The sequence below is a fragment of the Siphateles boraxobius genome, unplaced genomic scaffold (assembly GCF_051911475.1).
Source record: "Siphateles boraxobius isolate OS27281-9 unplaced genomic scaffold, OSU_SipBor_1 6, whole genome shotgun sequence".
In the NCBI taxonomy this organism is placed as follows: domain Eukaryota; kingdom Metazoa; phylum Chordata; class Actinopteri; order Cypriniformes; family Leuciscidae; genus Siphateles; species Siphateles boraxobius.
In genome coordinates, this window is record NW_027509186.1 from 12662028 (window position 1) to 12675314 (window position 13287).

General features: G+C 40.9%; 1 protein-coding gene across 1 annotated transcript in view; it reads left to right on the plus strand.

Moving 5' to 3' along the window:
- Positions 1-13287, plus strand: part of LOC143715895 (LHFPL tetraspan subfamily member 6 protein) — a 98723-nt gene that overhangs the window by 68203 nt on the left and 17233 nt on the right. The window contains exon 3 of the mRNA XM_077207752.1: positions 9356-9454. Coding sequence (XP_077063867.1) covers positions 9356-9454 — 99 coding nt within the window. The remainder of the gene's footprint in view (positions 1-9355; positions 9455-13287) is intronic.

Genomic DNA, 13287 nt, shown 5'->3' on the forward strand with positions numbered 1-13287 from the left:
GCATACCCCAAGGAATCTATTAAGACCAGTGTCATTACAATAGGCAAATTTATTCAAAAGTTATTCGCATTTTTGGAAATTTTGCTATTTCTCAATATTCTGCTTCTGTGATGCAGTAGCATAAAACTAAAAAGATATTCTGTCACGGTAGGAAGCCAGACATGGAGAGATTTTTCATTGGTACAAGTGCACAATAAAGTGTAACAAGTGTTTTACACCTCCACACCTGCGATCAGCAACATCAGTCACTGAAACAGAGCTGTAGATTTCCATAAAGTAGCTAATTTTCATTCCCATGCTTCTAAAAACCAAAGCACCTCTTGTTGCATGTCAAAACCTCTCTGAAATAGATGAAATTCATTACAGCACATTTACGCTGGTTTAGAACGCACCGCTTTTCACCTCAAACAAGTAATTGCAGGCACATCTGACGTGAGGTGAATCATCAATGCACTCGCAGGGCCTTCGTTTGCACCTGTCATTGAAGTCGAAAAACAGACGTAAAGAGGTCACAAAGTTTGATGAAACAGAAAGACAAGACAGATCATAGCCCAGTTTTTTCGAGAGCAATTTCGGAGGCCGTGAACAAGAGCTTCTGATAGCTGGCGCTCAGATCCTCCTCCTCCCTGTGGTTTCTTGGCACACCAATAAAGTTGCTGTTTCCATTCTTGGTAATCTCCACCCACCCTCTGTCCCTCCTCTACCCATCTCAGTCTTCCAATAACCCACATATAGGCAGTGTGGAGGATAGGATTAAACTTGTGGAAATAAAACACTTAATGAAATGCAATCAAAGAAAGATGAAAAATGACAGACTGCATGTGTTCGGCGCTACTTTTAACACATGCCTTGAGGGGAGACTGTTTCTATAGTTATTTTAATTTGATCAAATGAGTCCTGCTGGTTGCTTAACAGATAGGTGACTTGAAACTGAGTTGGACTTAAGAATTGATTATCCAGGATTCAGACCAATACCATAGACATTTACCGTACAGACTGAAGTCTTGTCTGAGACCATCCGGGATCCAGAGGTTTTTAGACCAAAGCCTTGAGTTCAAGACTCCAAACTCAGCCTGGTCTAAGCCAAAAGCCACAAACAATAAGTGATTTCTTCCATACAATTCTTTAATTTTCGTTAGAAAAGTGACAGGGTATTTCCGAACGGGCCTGAGGTGTCATGCTGGGTAACCCCGTCCTCCTTGACGTATCATTGGTCCATGTTCTGATTGGCTGTAATAGTGTTGCATTTTCACTTTCATTGTGGACAGAATTTACATTGTGTTGCATCTTGTCGTGTTTTAAACACAAGCATTTTTAAAAGCAGTTGCCTGCTATGTTTTCATTAAAGGAATAGTTCACTTAAAAATTAAAATTCTGTCATCATTTACTCAAATTTAAGTTGTTTCAAACCTGTACAAATTTCATTCTTCTGCCGAACACAAAGGAAGATATTTTGAAGAATATCGGTAAGCAGACAGTTGATGATGTTCATTGATTTCCAGAGTAGGAAAAACAAATACTATGGAAGTCAATGGGGTCCAACAACTGTCCATTCTTACAAATATCTTCTATTGTGTTCAGCCGAAGAAAGAAATTCATTGCATCTGGAACAACACAAGTCAACACCATTATGACTAAAAGTTTGCTAAGAAGTATTTCCAACTAAAGCAAGGCGGTATTTGAGTCTGGTAAGTGTTTCCATAGCAAACTGGTAGGAGTTGCCTAGTACGGCAACATGCCCAGTGCATTATGGGTATTGAAGTTTTCCTACCTGTTTGGCAAAAGGGAAGACAACCGCCTTTATTCTCTGTTTTTTTCTGTTGTCACGTAGGACAGATGTTTTAAAAGTTTTTTTGAAATCCCATTTTGCCAGCAGTTAAGGATAGCACTTTAAGTTCATGCACATTCTTGTGCAATGGACGTCAAAATAAACCTGCTGTTTTAGTTAGACTTATTATTTTCTTGTGGTTTCCCACCTCAGATCTTGAGATGATTAGCCATGTTGCCTCACCTCCAGCTCCCATGGAGAGTTCGCACAATAGCACCATCATTATTTGTCACACGTTCTCGTTTGAATAAATAAGTAATATGCATCATTAACATTTTTGCAATGGAAGACAATTCCTGACTGATTGCATGACTGAAGTGCATGAACAAAGGGAAGAATATGATAAGATAAAAGACAGAAGCAAAACTTTGATCAATAGGCAATGAAAAATTTTCTCCGTTTCTCCTTGTCATCCTGCTACAGCTGAGGAATAGGATGAGAAGAAATGTCCTTTGTTGTTCTGCACTTCCTGTTTTCCTTCTGTTTCGTAAAACTGATTTATTTAAATTTTTTCCCAAGAGAATAAACAGAATAAATCGGAACATAATAATTGGATTTTTTTTTTGCTTACTTTTTAACCTCAAATACGTTTTATGCTACTAATAAATAAAAATAAAATGAAGGATTGATAACAGAAACACCGTTTTATGACTATGCTAATTAGCTGTATTAGTGTTATATATGTCTCTCAGTACTAAAATGAGGACAACATCCACTTTATGATTAATGAAGACCTAAAAAATCCCCTATGCTGCATTTCCTTTAATTTTTTAGGACGGTGGAGGCTGTACCCCTTTTGTTTTTACTTTTGAGTGCTGCGGGGCATTCCAAGCTGATTACACGCCTCTTTATCTCTTGACATTACTGACGACTTGAAAGAGAATTTATGATTTTGTTTAATATTCAGCAGGAATACATTAGCGTCACAACATGGGCTGCTGGCAAACACATGTGTGCCTCTGCTGCAGCGAAGATTATATAAATGCAAACTTTTAAAATAGAGATTTCTGCTGCGCTAAAAGTTTTAGTGGCACTAAACGTAAAATCTACAAGTTTGACTTTCATTTGGATGATTTTGCATGATGAACACTTTATTAAAGGAGATAGATTTTTTCATGCACTGAAATTTAAGTGGTGCTTTCCAATGTCAAACTCATGCTATAGGCTGTTGTTGGTGGTTATTAGTGGTTATGTGGCATGTACACAAGTCCAAGTCTCAGTATTCTTGATGAAAGGGTTACAGTTACATATTTGGCAGAATATTTGTATCCTTAAAAAAAAAATTATTCCATTCAAGGTATATATTTCATTAGTTCCTGCATTCCCTGGAATCAAACCTATGTTCGTGAATATGTAAATATTTTTGAATGGAGTATTGCAGTATTTATTATAAATTATTTATCTGTGCACATCATTCGTTTTTTTTTATTCATGGATCATCGTAATCTTTAATCAAAATAACTTCCCATCGCTCTTGCAGCTCATCTCTTCTCTTCTCTGATGATTTGCTTACTGGCGTGTGGGCGGGGCAACCTGCCACTCACATGAGATCCACCAATAGCAAAACCACAATCATCCAATCAGTTCTCAACGGACAAAATCAAGTCCCCTGCATTTTTTCTTTTTCAAGAAGCCGTTCGATTGTGACAGTTTCACTCAGAAATATGTCACAGAAATACAATATTAAAAATGTTTTTAAAAAGTTTTTGTATATATTAATATACATATGATAATAATATGAATCAACTGTATCTGTTTGACACAGATTTGACACAGAAGAGCATTCATAATGGTGTACAGGTGTAAATAAATATCAAAAACATGTTAAAACTAAAGCGTTAAAAAAACCCTTCAGCTTGCCAAGTCAACACTTCTCATTTTCATTTAGTAAAATTAATCAAAACTATACAGACATATAAAATAAAATAAACATATAAAATAAATAAAATAAAATAAACACATTCATATAAAATCTGAAAAATTTCAACTATAATAGTATGTCAATTATTCTAAAATAACACTGGCTTTTGATCATTATATATTTTGTATTGCAATTTTTATCGTTCTTCTCAAGTTGCGTGATTCGATGTATCATTCATCAAAAGCTATATTCTTTAGTCAAAAATATTTTGCATCAGAAGGTCTACTACATCTAGTCATTGCGAGCCATATAAAACTGCTTTGAGATTAAATCAAAAGTATGAGAAGCTGTCATCTTTATCTTGCAACTATACAGTTATGCATTTTTGAGGGTGTGAAATTTTCATTTAGAGCCTGCCTTTAAAAAACACGGGCATTAACGACATTAATAATTTGCATCTCCAAATGTCAAAGCACATTGTGATGATATCTTAATATACATTCCGGTGGGCTTTTATGATTTCCTATCTCAAGTCCTGATTAATATATCAACGTCTGAACACATATTAAAAATGAGCAGCACAGAGAATTTGATTATCAGTGTGTGTGTGTGTGTGTGTGTGTGTGTGTAAGGACATCTCTCACCTCGCTCAAACTGTGTACAGCAACGTATAGATGAATTCCTGTCTGTTATCTCAGCCCACCGCAGTAAGTGTGTGCGGTGTGATGGGGGTTAATCATCGCGCCTGGAAGTGCTCTCTCTCTCTCTCTCTCTCTCTCTCTCTCTCTCTCTCTCTCTCTCTTGCCCCACTAAAACTGATAGGCATGTGAGGGGCGAATTGAAAAGGATTAAGCTAATGTGATAGAAAAGCCCTTAGCAGAAGACCCCCGGGCCGGTATCTTTCCAGAGACAGAGCTGCTGGATTCAGGGGGACTCTGTGTCAAGACCCCGGCTCGTGAAATTTCAGAGAAGTGGCACTATCTTCCTGTGGCACTGGGGACCAGGCCTCGGCCCGCTAGTTTTAGCAGGGATTCAACTGATCCCAGTCCATTTTTGGTGTGATACTTGTAGGATGATTTATTTATTTATTTTGTCACTAAAGGCTGAAATAAACTATACATATTTTAAAATCTGAACAGGTTTTAAAACACCAGGCATCATACACTTGCTGACTTTGTAAATGATTATTTAGAAAAACTGGGCGTCAAACACTAAACAACTGATGATGAAACACTATCAGATTTTCAAATAATTCGGAACACAACAAACTCACACATGCCTCATACCATAACAGATGAAACAAACATGGATGTGCAGGAGATGGTCGAAGTAGTCGTCTAAGTCACACAAGAAAAAGAAATAGCACATTTGGATGCGGTCTTGGGTGGATGTCAGAGGAAAATGGTGCAGTTTTAATTGTGCTTATGGGTCAAATATTGAAGCTAATTTGTTACGTGTGTTCTGTTCATTTACTTTTGTTATTTTATTTTATTTGTATATTGTATTTTATTGCAAAACTGGTAGATAGAGGACAGTTTTAGTAGCGATGCATCAGTGTTAGTTTAACGGATTACAAGTAACTAGTAATGTAATGCATCACTTTTAAATTTACAACAAAAAAAATCTTTTTTCAAAATAAGTAATACAAGTTACTTTGTTTTCCCTTTTATCCACTGACAGCTCTCCTGTCCGCATGTTGAGAGAAATCAAGATTAAGTGGAGAGGTGTTTTGTGCGCTGTGTGTGCACATGGTGTTATTATAGTTCTAGATTAAATGTGAACATGCATTTACTCAGATTCAGAATGGATAGATTCCTCAAAGATTCCTCAAAATGTATAAAATCAGTGAAATGTTACTTTAAGTAAAAATCATGCGTTTAATTTTTTGTTTGTATTGCTGAAGTAAGAGTTTTTTGTTATTAAAAAACAAACAAGCAAGCCCAGCCCAGGTGAGATAAAGTAACACAAAAAAGTAACATAGCACATTACTTTCCACACAAAGTAACTAAGTACCAGAATTAGTTGCTTTTTTAGGGAATAACACAAAACTGTAACACATTACTTTTTAAAAAGGAACTTTCCCTAACACAGCGACGCTTCATTCACTATCGACTCAAAATATCAAACATGTTTTGATATCCTGCGAATGATTGAAATCACAGTCTGAAGCTGAAAAATTGGTGTCTGTGCTCAATCGCCCATCATACATTATGTGATTTTCTGTAAAATCTGTCAAAACTTACCCCCAAAAAAATCTGCAAACTGACGCAAATTTTCCGCAATTTTTTTCAACTCGTCTAGACTGTAAATTGGGGCAAAAATCGTGTAGTATCTTCTAGCCTTTAATTATGTTACCAACTTCATTTTTGGTTTAAAGGCAGTTTCTGTTTTATTATTGTTACATGTTCACTAGTTTTTTGTTCCTTGGGTTTGTTTTGGACTTTTATTTCAAAGTGTATTTTGTGTTTCCATTGTTTCCTGTGTTTACTTCTTGTTTTTAGTTCCCGTGTTCCCATTACCTCATTTGTTACTTTAGTGATTCATTTCTGTCACCTGTGTCTTGTCAAACCCCTTGTTACCCAGAGTATATAAAACCTTGTGTTTCAGTTTTTGTCTTTAAATTGTTTGGTAAAGCTGTTGCGTTTCTTGTCCCAGTTGAATTATAGTATTTGTTCCCTGTTTGGATTTTCTTTGTTTGTTTTGATCCATCAATAAATTGCTGCAAATAGATCATCATTCTCCTCCTGTCACAGTCTTCGTCTGCACCATTCTGTCTTCGTCTTCACTACACTTCCCAGAATCCCTCGTGTCTACACACCTGAACTCACTCCCTCAATTATCAGCCTGTTCATCGTCATCATCATCTGTGTCACCTGTCTTCACCTTGTTATGTTTGATTTGTATCTGTACTTAGTTTGCTTCTGTTCAGTCTGTCCTTGTTGGTTCTTGTTAATGTTTTGGAGTTTATGTGTGAGTTTACCTTTTTCCCGTCAACTTGCCTGTACCTGTTTGTTGTTTTTGGATAGTTTGTTTCTGCCTTCTTCTTCAACCCGCACAACACCGTGACAGAAGAACCGACCACAAGGAGCATGGAAGTAGCCCACTTCCCTCTGACCCCAGACGATCGCCTGATCCATTACTTCCAAGATGGCTGCTTCACTGAGGAGTATGTCTCCGGCTTCCTAGAGCTTTCTGTTCGGGTAAGCTGGACAGATGAGGTCTTAAAAACAGTATTTTGGGGCGGACTGGATACCCATCTGTACCACCGAGCTCCAGCTGCGGCAATCCCAGGCTCGTTTGCCCGGTACCTGGATCATGTGCTGTGGCTGAGTGGCTCAACCTTCACCGTAGGTGAGGCTGATGACATCGCCACTCAACCACCATCTCAAGCCATCTCCATCACCACGCCTCCAGTCCTCATGCCCGGTTCTGAGTCTCGTCCCGCCGCGTCTGTTCCACAGCTGATCCCGTCCAGCCCAGAGCCCTCACCGCTGGTCCCGTCCAGCCCAGAGCCCTCACCGCTGGTCCGGTCCCGTCCAGCCCAGAGCCCTCACCGCTGGTCCCGTCCAGCCCAGAGCCCTCACCGCTGGTCCGTTCCCGTCCAGCCCAGCCCAGAGCCCTCACCGCTGGTCCGTTCCCGTCCCGTCCAGCCCAGAGCCCTCACCGCTGGTCCGGTCCCGTCCGTCCAGCCCAGAGCCCTCACCGCTGGTCTGGTCCCGTCCGTCCAGCCCAGAGCCCTCACCGCTGGTCCGGTCCCGTCCAGCCCAGAGCCCTCACCGCTGGTCCGGTCCCGTCCAGCCCAGAGCCCTCACCGCTGGTCCGGTCCCGTCCAGCCCAGAGCCCTCACCGCTGGTCCGGTCCCGTCCAGCCCAGAGCCCTCACCGCTGGTCCGGTCCCGTCCAGCCCAGAGCCGTCACCGCTGGTCCGGTCCCGTCCAGCCCAGAGCCCTCACCGCTGGTCCGGTCCCGTCCAGCCCAGAGCCCTCACCGCTGGTCCGGTCCCGTCCAGCCCAGAGCCCTCACCGCTGGTCCGGTCCCGTCCAGCCCAGAGCCCTCACCGCTGGTCCGGTCCCGTCCAGCCCAGAGCCCTCACCGCTGGTCCGGTCCCGTCCAGCCCAGAGCCCTCACCGCTGGTCCGGTCCCGTCCAGCCCAGAGCCCTCACCTCTGGTCCGGTCCCATCCAGCCCAGAGCCCTCACCTCTGGTCCGGTCCCGTCCAGCCCAGAGCCCTCACTGCTGGTCCGGTCCCGTCCAGCCCAGAGCCCTCACCGCTGGTCCGGTCCCGTCCAGCCCAGAGCCCTCACCTCTGGTCCGGTCCCATCCAGCCCAGAGCCCTCACTGCTGGTCCGGTCCCGTCCAGCCCAGAGCCCTCACCGCTGGTCCCGTCCAGCCCAGAGCCCTCACCACTGGTCCCGTCAAGCCCAGAGCCTTCACCGCAAACAGTTCACGTCCCGACTGCCCAGCCAGGGATTGTTCAGGTTCTCGCCGTGGCCATCCAAAGGCCCACGGCCACCAGAAAAATCCTGACCGCCATGGCCGCCCGAAGGGCCTTTACCCCCATGGCCGCCCGAAGGGCCTTCACCGCCATGGCCGCCCGAAGGGCCCTCACCACCATGGTCGCCCGAAGGGTCTTCACCGCCATGGACGCCTGAAGGGTCTGCTCCGCCCTGGCCATCTGCACAGCCTGCTCCCACCTGGTCACCTGCACTGCCAGCTCCACCCTGGCAACCTGCTCATCCGGCTCCGCCCTGGTCACCTCCACTGCCAGCTCCACCCTGGCAACCTGCTCATCCGGCTCCGCCCTGGTCACCTCCACTGCCAGCTCCACCCTGGCAGCCTGCTCCGCCCTGGCCGCCTGCACGGCCAGGCCCTGATCAGCCTTTAGGGCGCCCATCCCCCCACCCCTGTTTTTCCAAGGCGTGAGGTCACGCCTACCGGGAGGGGGGAGTTATGTCACAGTCTTCGTCTGCACCATTCTGTCTTCGTCTTCACTACACTTCCCAGAATCCCTCGTGTCTACACACCTGAGCTCACTCCCTAAATTATCAGCCTGTTCATCGTCATCATCATCCGTGTCACCTGTCTTCACCTTGTTATGTTTGATTTGTATCTGTATTTAGTTTGCTTCTGTTCAGTCTGTCCTTGTCGGTTCTTGTTAATGTTTCTGAGTTTATGTGTGAGTTTACCTTTTTCCCGTACCTGCCTATACCTGTTTGTTGTTTTTGGATATGTTAGTAAATGTTGGAATTGGAGCATTTTGACTCTGCCTTCTTCTTCAACCCGCACAACACCGTGACACTTCCCTTCTGCACCGTAACAATTATTATATTTATTAAATATTTGATGACAATTTACAATAAGGTCCCATTAGTAAACATTTGTTAACTGCTTGTTGATATGTTTGGGGTAGTTCTATGTGTCTGCTTACTTTTAGGCAATGGGATTTTTTTGTAAGTCTGATCACTTATAAAATGAATAGCACAAGTCACTTAATTTGAGTTGTCATTCATGTCTATAGCACAAACTGTGTAATTTAAGTTTAAAACTTTGAAAAACCTTTGCAAATCTTATGCTTAGCAAATGCCACTAATGATTGTGTGCATGCGTATAGTCTATTATACATGACATGAGTAACGGCATTCATGTCTTGTTGTGTCCGTTTCTGCAGGTCTGCTCATCGGTTCAGGCTGTGCTCTGTATCCTCTCGGGTGGGACAGCGAGGAGGTCCGACAGACGTGTAACAACAGCTCAGATCAGTTTGAACTTGGTAGGTCCTCATGTCACCTTCACTCTGACCTTTATATACATCTTCGAACATCTACATTATTTTCACAGTGATAACATTGAACTATTAATGCACTATGTCCAACAATTGACCTTGCTTTAAGAGATCCTTTGTAAAAAAGAGGTACAATTTAGCATACTATTAAAAAGTACTTAAATAGGTATGTTAAAGTATGTAAATAAAAGTGCAGACTAAATGCAATGTTAAGTGCATACTATTTGCAATAAAATATAAATGTATTATATAGTTTAACTTTAGATTAAATGCAGTTAGCTTAAGAGTTCTTTTTTGACCCACTTAAGTAGGGTTTAAGTACATATTTATTTTATAATTAGTGGGTGCTTGCCAAAGGCTATTGTTATTGCTCAAACTTATTCCACTTTTATTCGGTGCGCTACTCCTCCTGCAGTTTTTGTCACAGACCCATGAATGAGGTGTCAAAACATCCGGGCTATTTAGGAGAGGTGTGCTATTACTTTTATAAGCGATTGGGGGTACGGTGTTCGCCCCGCCAAAATAAATGCATAGACTTAACTTGCAAAAAAATTTGACGACACATAGCTCAGAGTGATGATTTCGCAGAAAGAAGTAACTTACCACATTTGAAGAGGCTGACAGGCTCTGTAAGAACATACCTTACAATGGGGTAAAAGTTGCACCCCTGGGGGGCAGGTGCTGCCCAGAATTTCCCCAATGACTTACTATGGTGTAGGAAGGCCCTTGAAATGCATGCGTTTCTCTACTATGGTAAATTGCATATGGATGTTGAATTGAACATAACTCTGGATCACAGTGTCATAGAGACCACAAGGGGGTGGGCTCATTTTACTCACACGACCAATCGGTCTCTCAGGATCATTGTGAAGCTATCAAGCCACTCCATAGCAATCATTTAGAGCACCATAGCAATAAGTTCCATAGACGTCCATTGAAAGAGATCAAAAGGATTTCTTTGGATAGAAGTGTCATAGAATCATGAGGGTGGTCTCTTTTGACTCAGGGCAGCAAACAGCCAACCATGAATCACCTCAACACTTCCTAGCCCCACCCTGCCAACCATTGTCGAGCACCTTAGCATCCAAAATCTAATGAGGAAAATCTTCCATTCTGAATGTCACAGAGGCATGGTGGTTGGTTTATATCATTCATACTGACAAGCAGCCTTTGGAGTTTCATCATTTCATCAACTTTAAATTATTAATCAAGTGCTTTGCATGTGCTTTAGTATTTTCAACACATTAAAATAAGTGTACCTTTTTTTAAGCATAACAAAAATATTATTTTATAACATAATCCCTCGGTTTCACAGACAAGGCTGTGAGATCAAGGCTAGTCTAGCCTAGTCCTAGACTACAATGCATGTTTGAGCTGTTTTAACTGAACACAACTTTCACTGATATATCTTAAAATATGTGAGTGCCGTTGTTTTGTCTCAAGATGCACAACAGTTATGTTTTTTTCTAAGGGACTTTATAAAAGCTATTTAAATGTTTTAATTGAACTAAGGCCTAATCCTGGCTTAATCTAAACCCTCTCTGTGAAACCAGGCCATAGATTTAAAATGTATTTTAAAGTAAAACATTTAATTTGAAATTATTACAAAGTGCACTTTTTAAAAGTGTACTTAAGAGTGTCAAGGAACAGTAATGGAAGTTTAAGCTCTCTTAAAGTATGCTTAATGCTTTTATTTAATTAATATTATATTATCTGTACGTTTTTTTTTAATATTTACTTAAAATACAAATAAAATTTGACCAAAATAATATACAATTTGAAGTACACTACAAGTGCACATTAAATACAATTAAGTGCAATTATTTTCAACAAGGTATAGTTCACTCAAATATTTGCTGCCTGTTTTATCACCCATCAGATTAAAATTGTTGGTTCAATTGCATTAAATAGTAACAGCACAGCTCTCTTCAACTGGCCACGTAGTTTTGAGGCATCATTCACGTTCGAAGTATGAACGATAGTTAGAGAAATTCTTGCCTTAGCAAACAACACTATGAGACTGGGAACATGAAAAGAATAGAATGCAAATGACCGTTGATTCAAGTACTCAGACTTGCAGTGAGCTTGTTTAGCATTCAGCACCCAAACCTATAATACAAATGACTATGTCGGCATTAGGAAAATACCAGACCTCGGCTGTTTGTCAGAAGGAATATTTTTCATAATAAAAAAACAATATCGAGTTGCTATTGCAACAGCTATTAAGAGTGAAAAGAGCTGCATGATTTCAAAGTAAGAAGCTGCATTATAGTGTAACATCAAATGGGTCTGGCTCAAAAGAATAGGGAGGAATTGAGGATATTTCTTTCCTGAGGTTGTCTGCTCTCACTCTGGGGAGTTTTACTATTTTAAAGGCAGCACATGATTTGAAAGCTAATGGCAAATGCGTCAAAGTTGTTTCAAATATTTGCCGCAATGGGGGAACAAACAAATGTGGCCCAGAAGTTTTGTCGGTCTCCCCTATGAGTGTTTCTTTAAATTAGATATCAAGAGGTTTTAGTCCTTTTATGTACCTGTAGGGAACCTGTAACAGTCCTTAATGAATGCCTCAGGGTCTTGCTTTCTGTCTTTCTTCTTTTAAGTTATAGAATCTGGTCGTTTCTATTCATTTTGTAATTTGAATTTCCAGCTGATCCACTAAGCAGCTGTAGTCTGTTTAATTCCCATTGGTCTGATGCTATGTTTAGCGTGAATGCCCTTGAACTTATATAAATGCAAATAACTGCATGGCACTCTCCAATTTTATGTAATTAATCATCGTTACGATGCCACTGTTTTTCTGCCTTTAATTAGCAGCTTCATTTGAACTAATAAAATATTCAACACTTCACTGATTTTAGAAGCTATATTCATTTCATGTTGGAATGAATGCTAAAAACTTTATATTTTGGTCCTAGATGTACATTTTTGTACTAGACTAAAAGTAAAACTAAAACCATAAAAAAACTAAAACATTTTCATTACTTGAAATAAAATATTTATTAAAAGTATTTCAGTATTTATTTCAGTTAGTTGCCAAGGCAACATTTCTCGTATCCTTTAGATTAAGTTGTTGAAGTACTAACATAAACTAAATTAAAACTAAAATGTCTTAGGTTGCGTATGCAACCCGGTATCCTGGAAGAGGAACAAGACGCTGTGTTTTGTATTGATGCTATGGGGAACGCCATCACAAGACCAGTGTCTGAGGAACATGTAAACTAAAGAAAATTATTATTGGGTGATACAGATGGACATATACTGTAGCAGTCCATGACGTCACAAGCGGAGAACTTGTGAGTATAAAATGGCGCCTGAGTTGCACATCATCAAATTTTATCTGAGGGGAGATGCTCATGCAGGCCCGAGGTGTTTCAATAAGATGCAGGGTCCTGTTACCCTTCTCAGGGAACTGGGTTGCAACCTAACACCGTGTCCTAACCAGACTCGTCACCACGATACATGATAAAAGGTATCTTTTTTATGTTATTCAGAGGTTTTGTCCTAACCAGCCGCGACTGCGACACGCGATAATTCTATTTTAAAAACGGTTTCTATTTTTCTGTGACATCGCGGCTGGAACATCAATACAAAGTATGGCAATGGTAATCTCAGGTAATGTTTATGTGCTTTATTTAATGTTAAAATGTAATGCGACTTTGAATATCATTTCGTGCTCCCAGCTTGGTGGCCGTACGAAAAGTAACAATGGATAATTGACCTCAGATCTTGAAATTAAACGAATGGAAATAAGAACGTTCAAACTGTGAACAAACAAGCTTATTCTATGACAAAGATCGTTTTAGTAACCTGTTCTGATT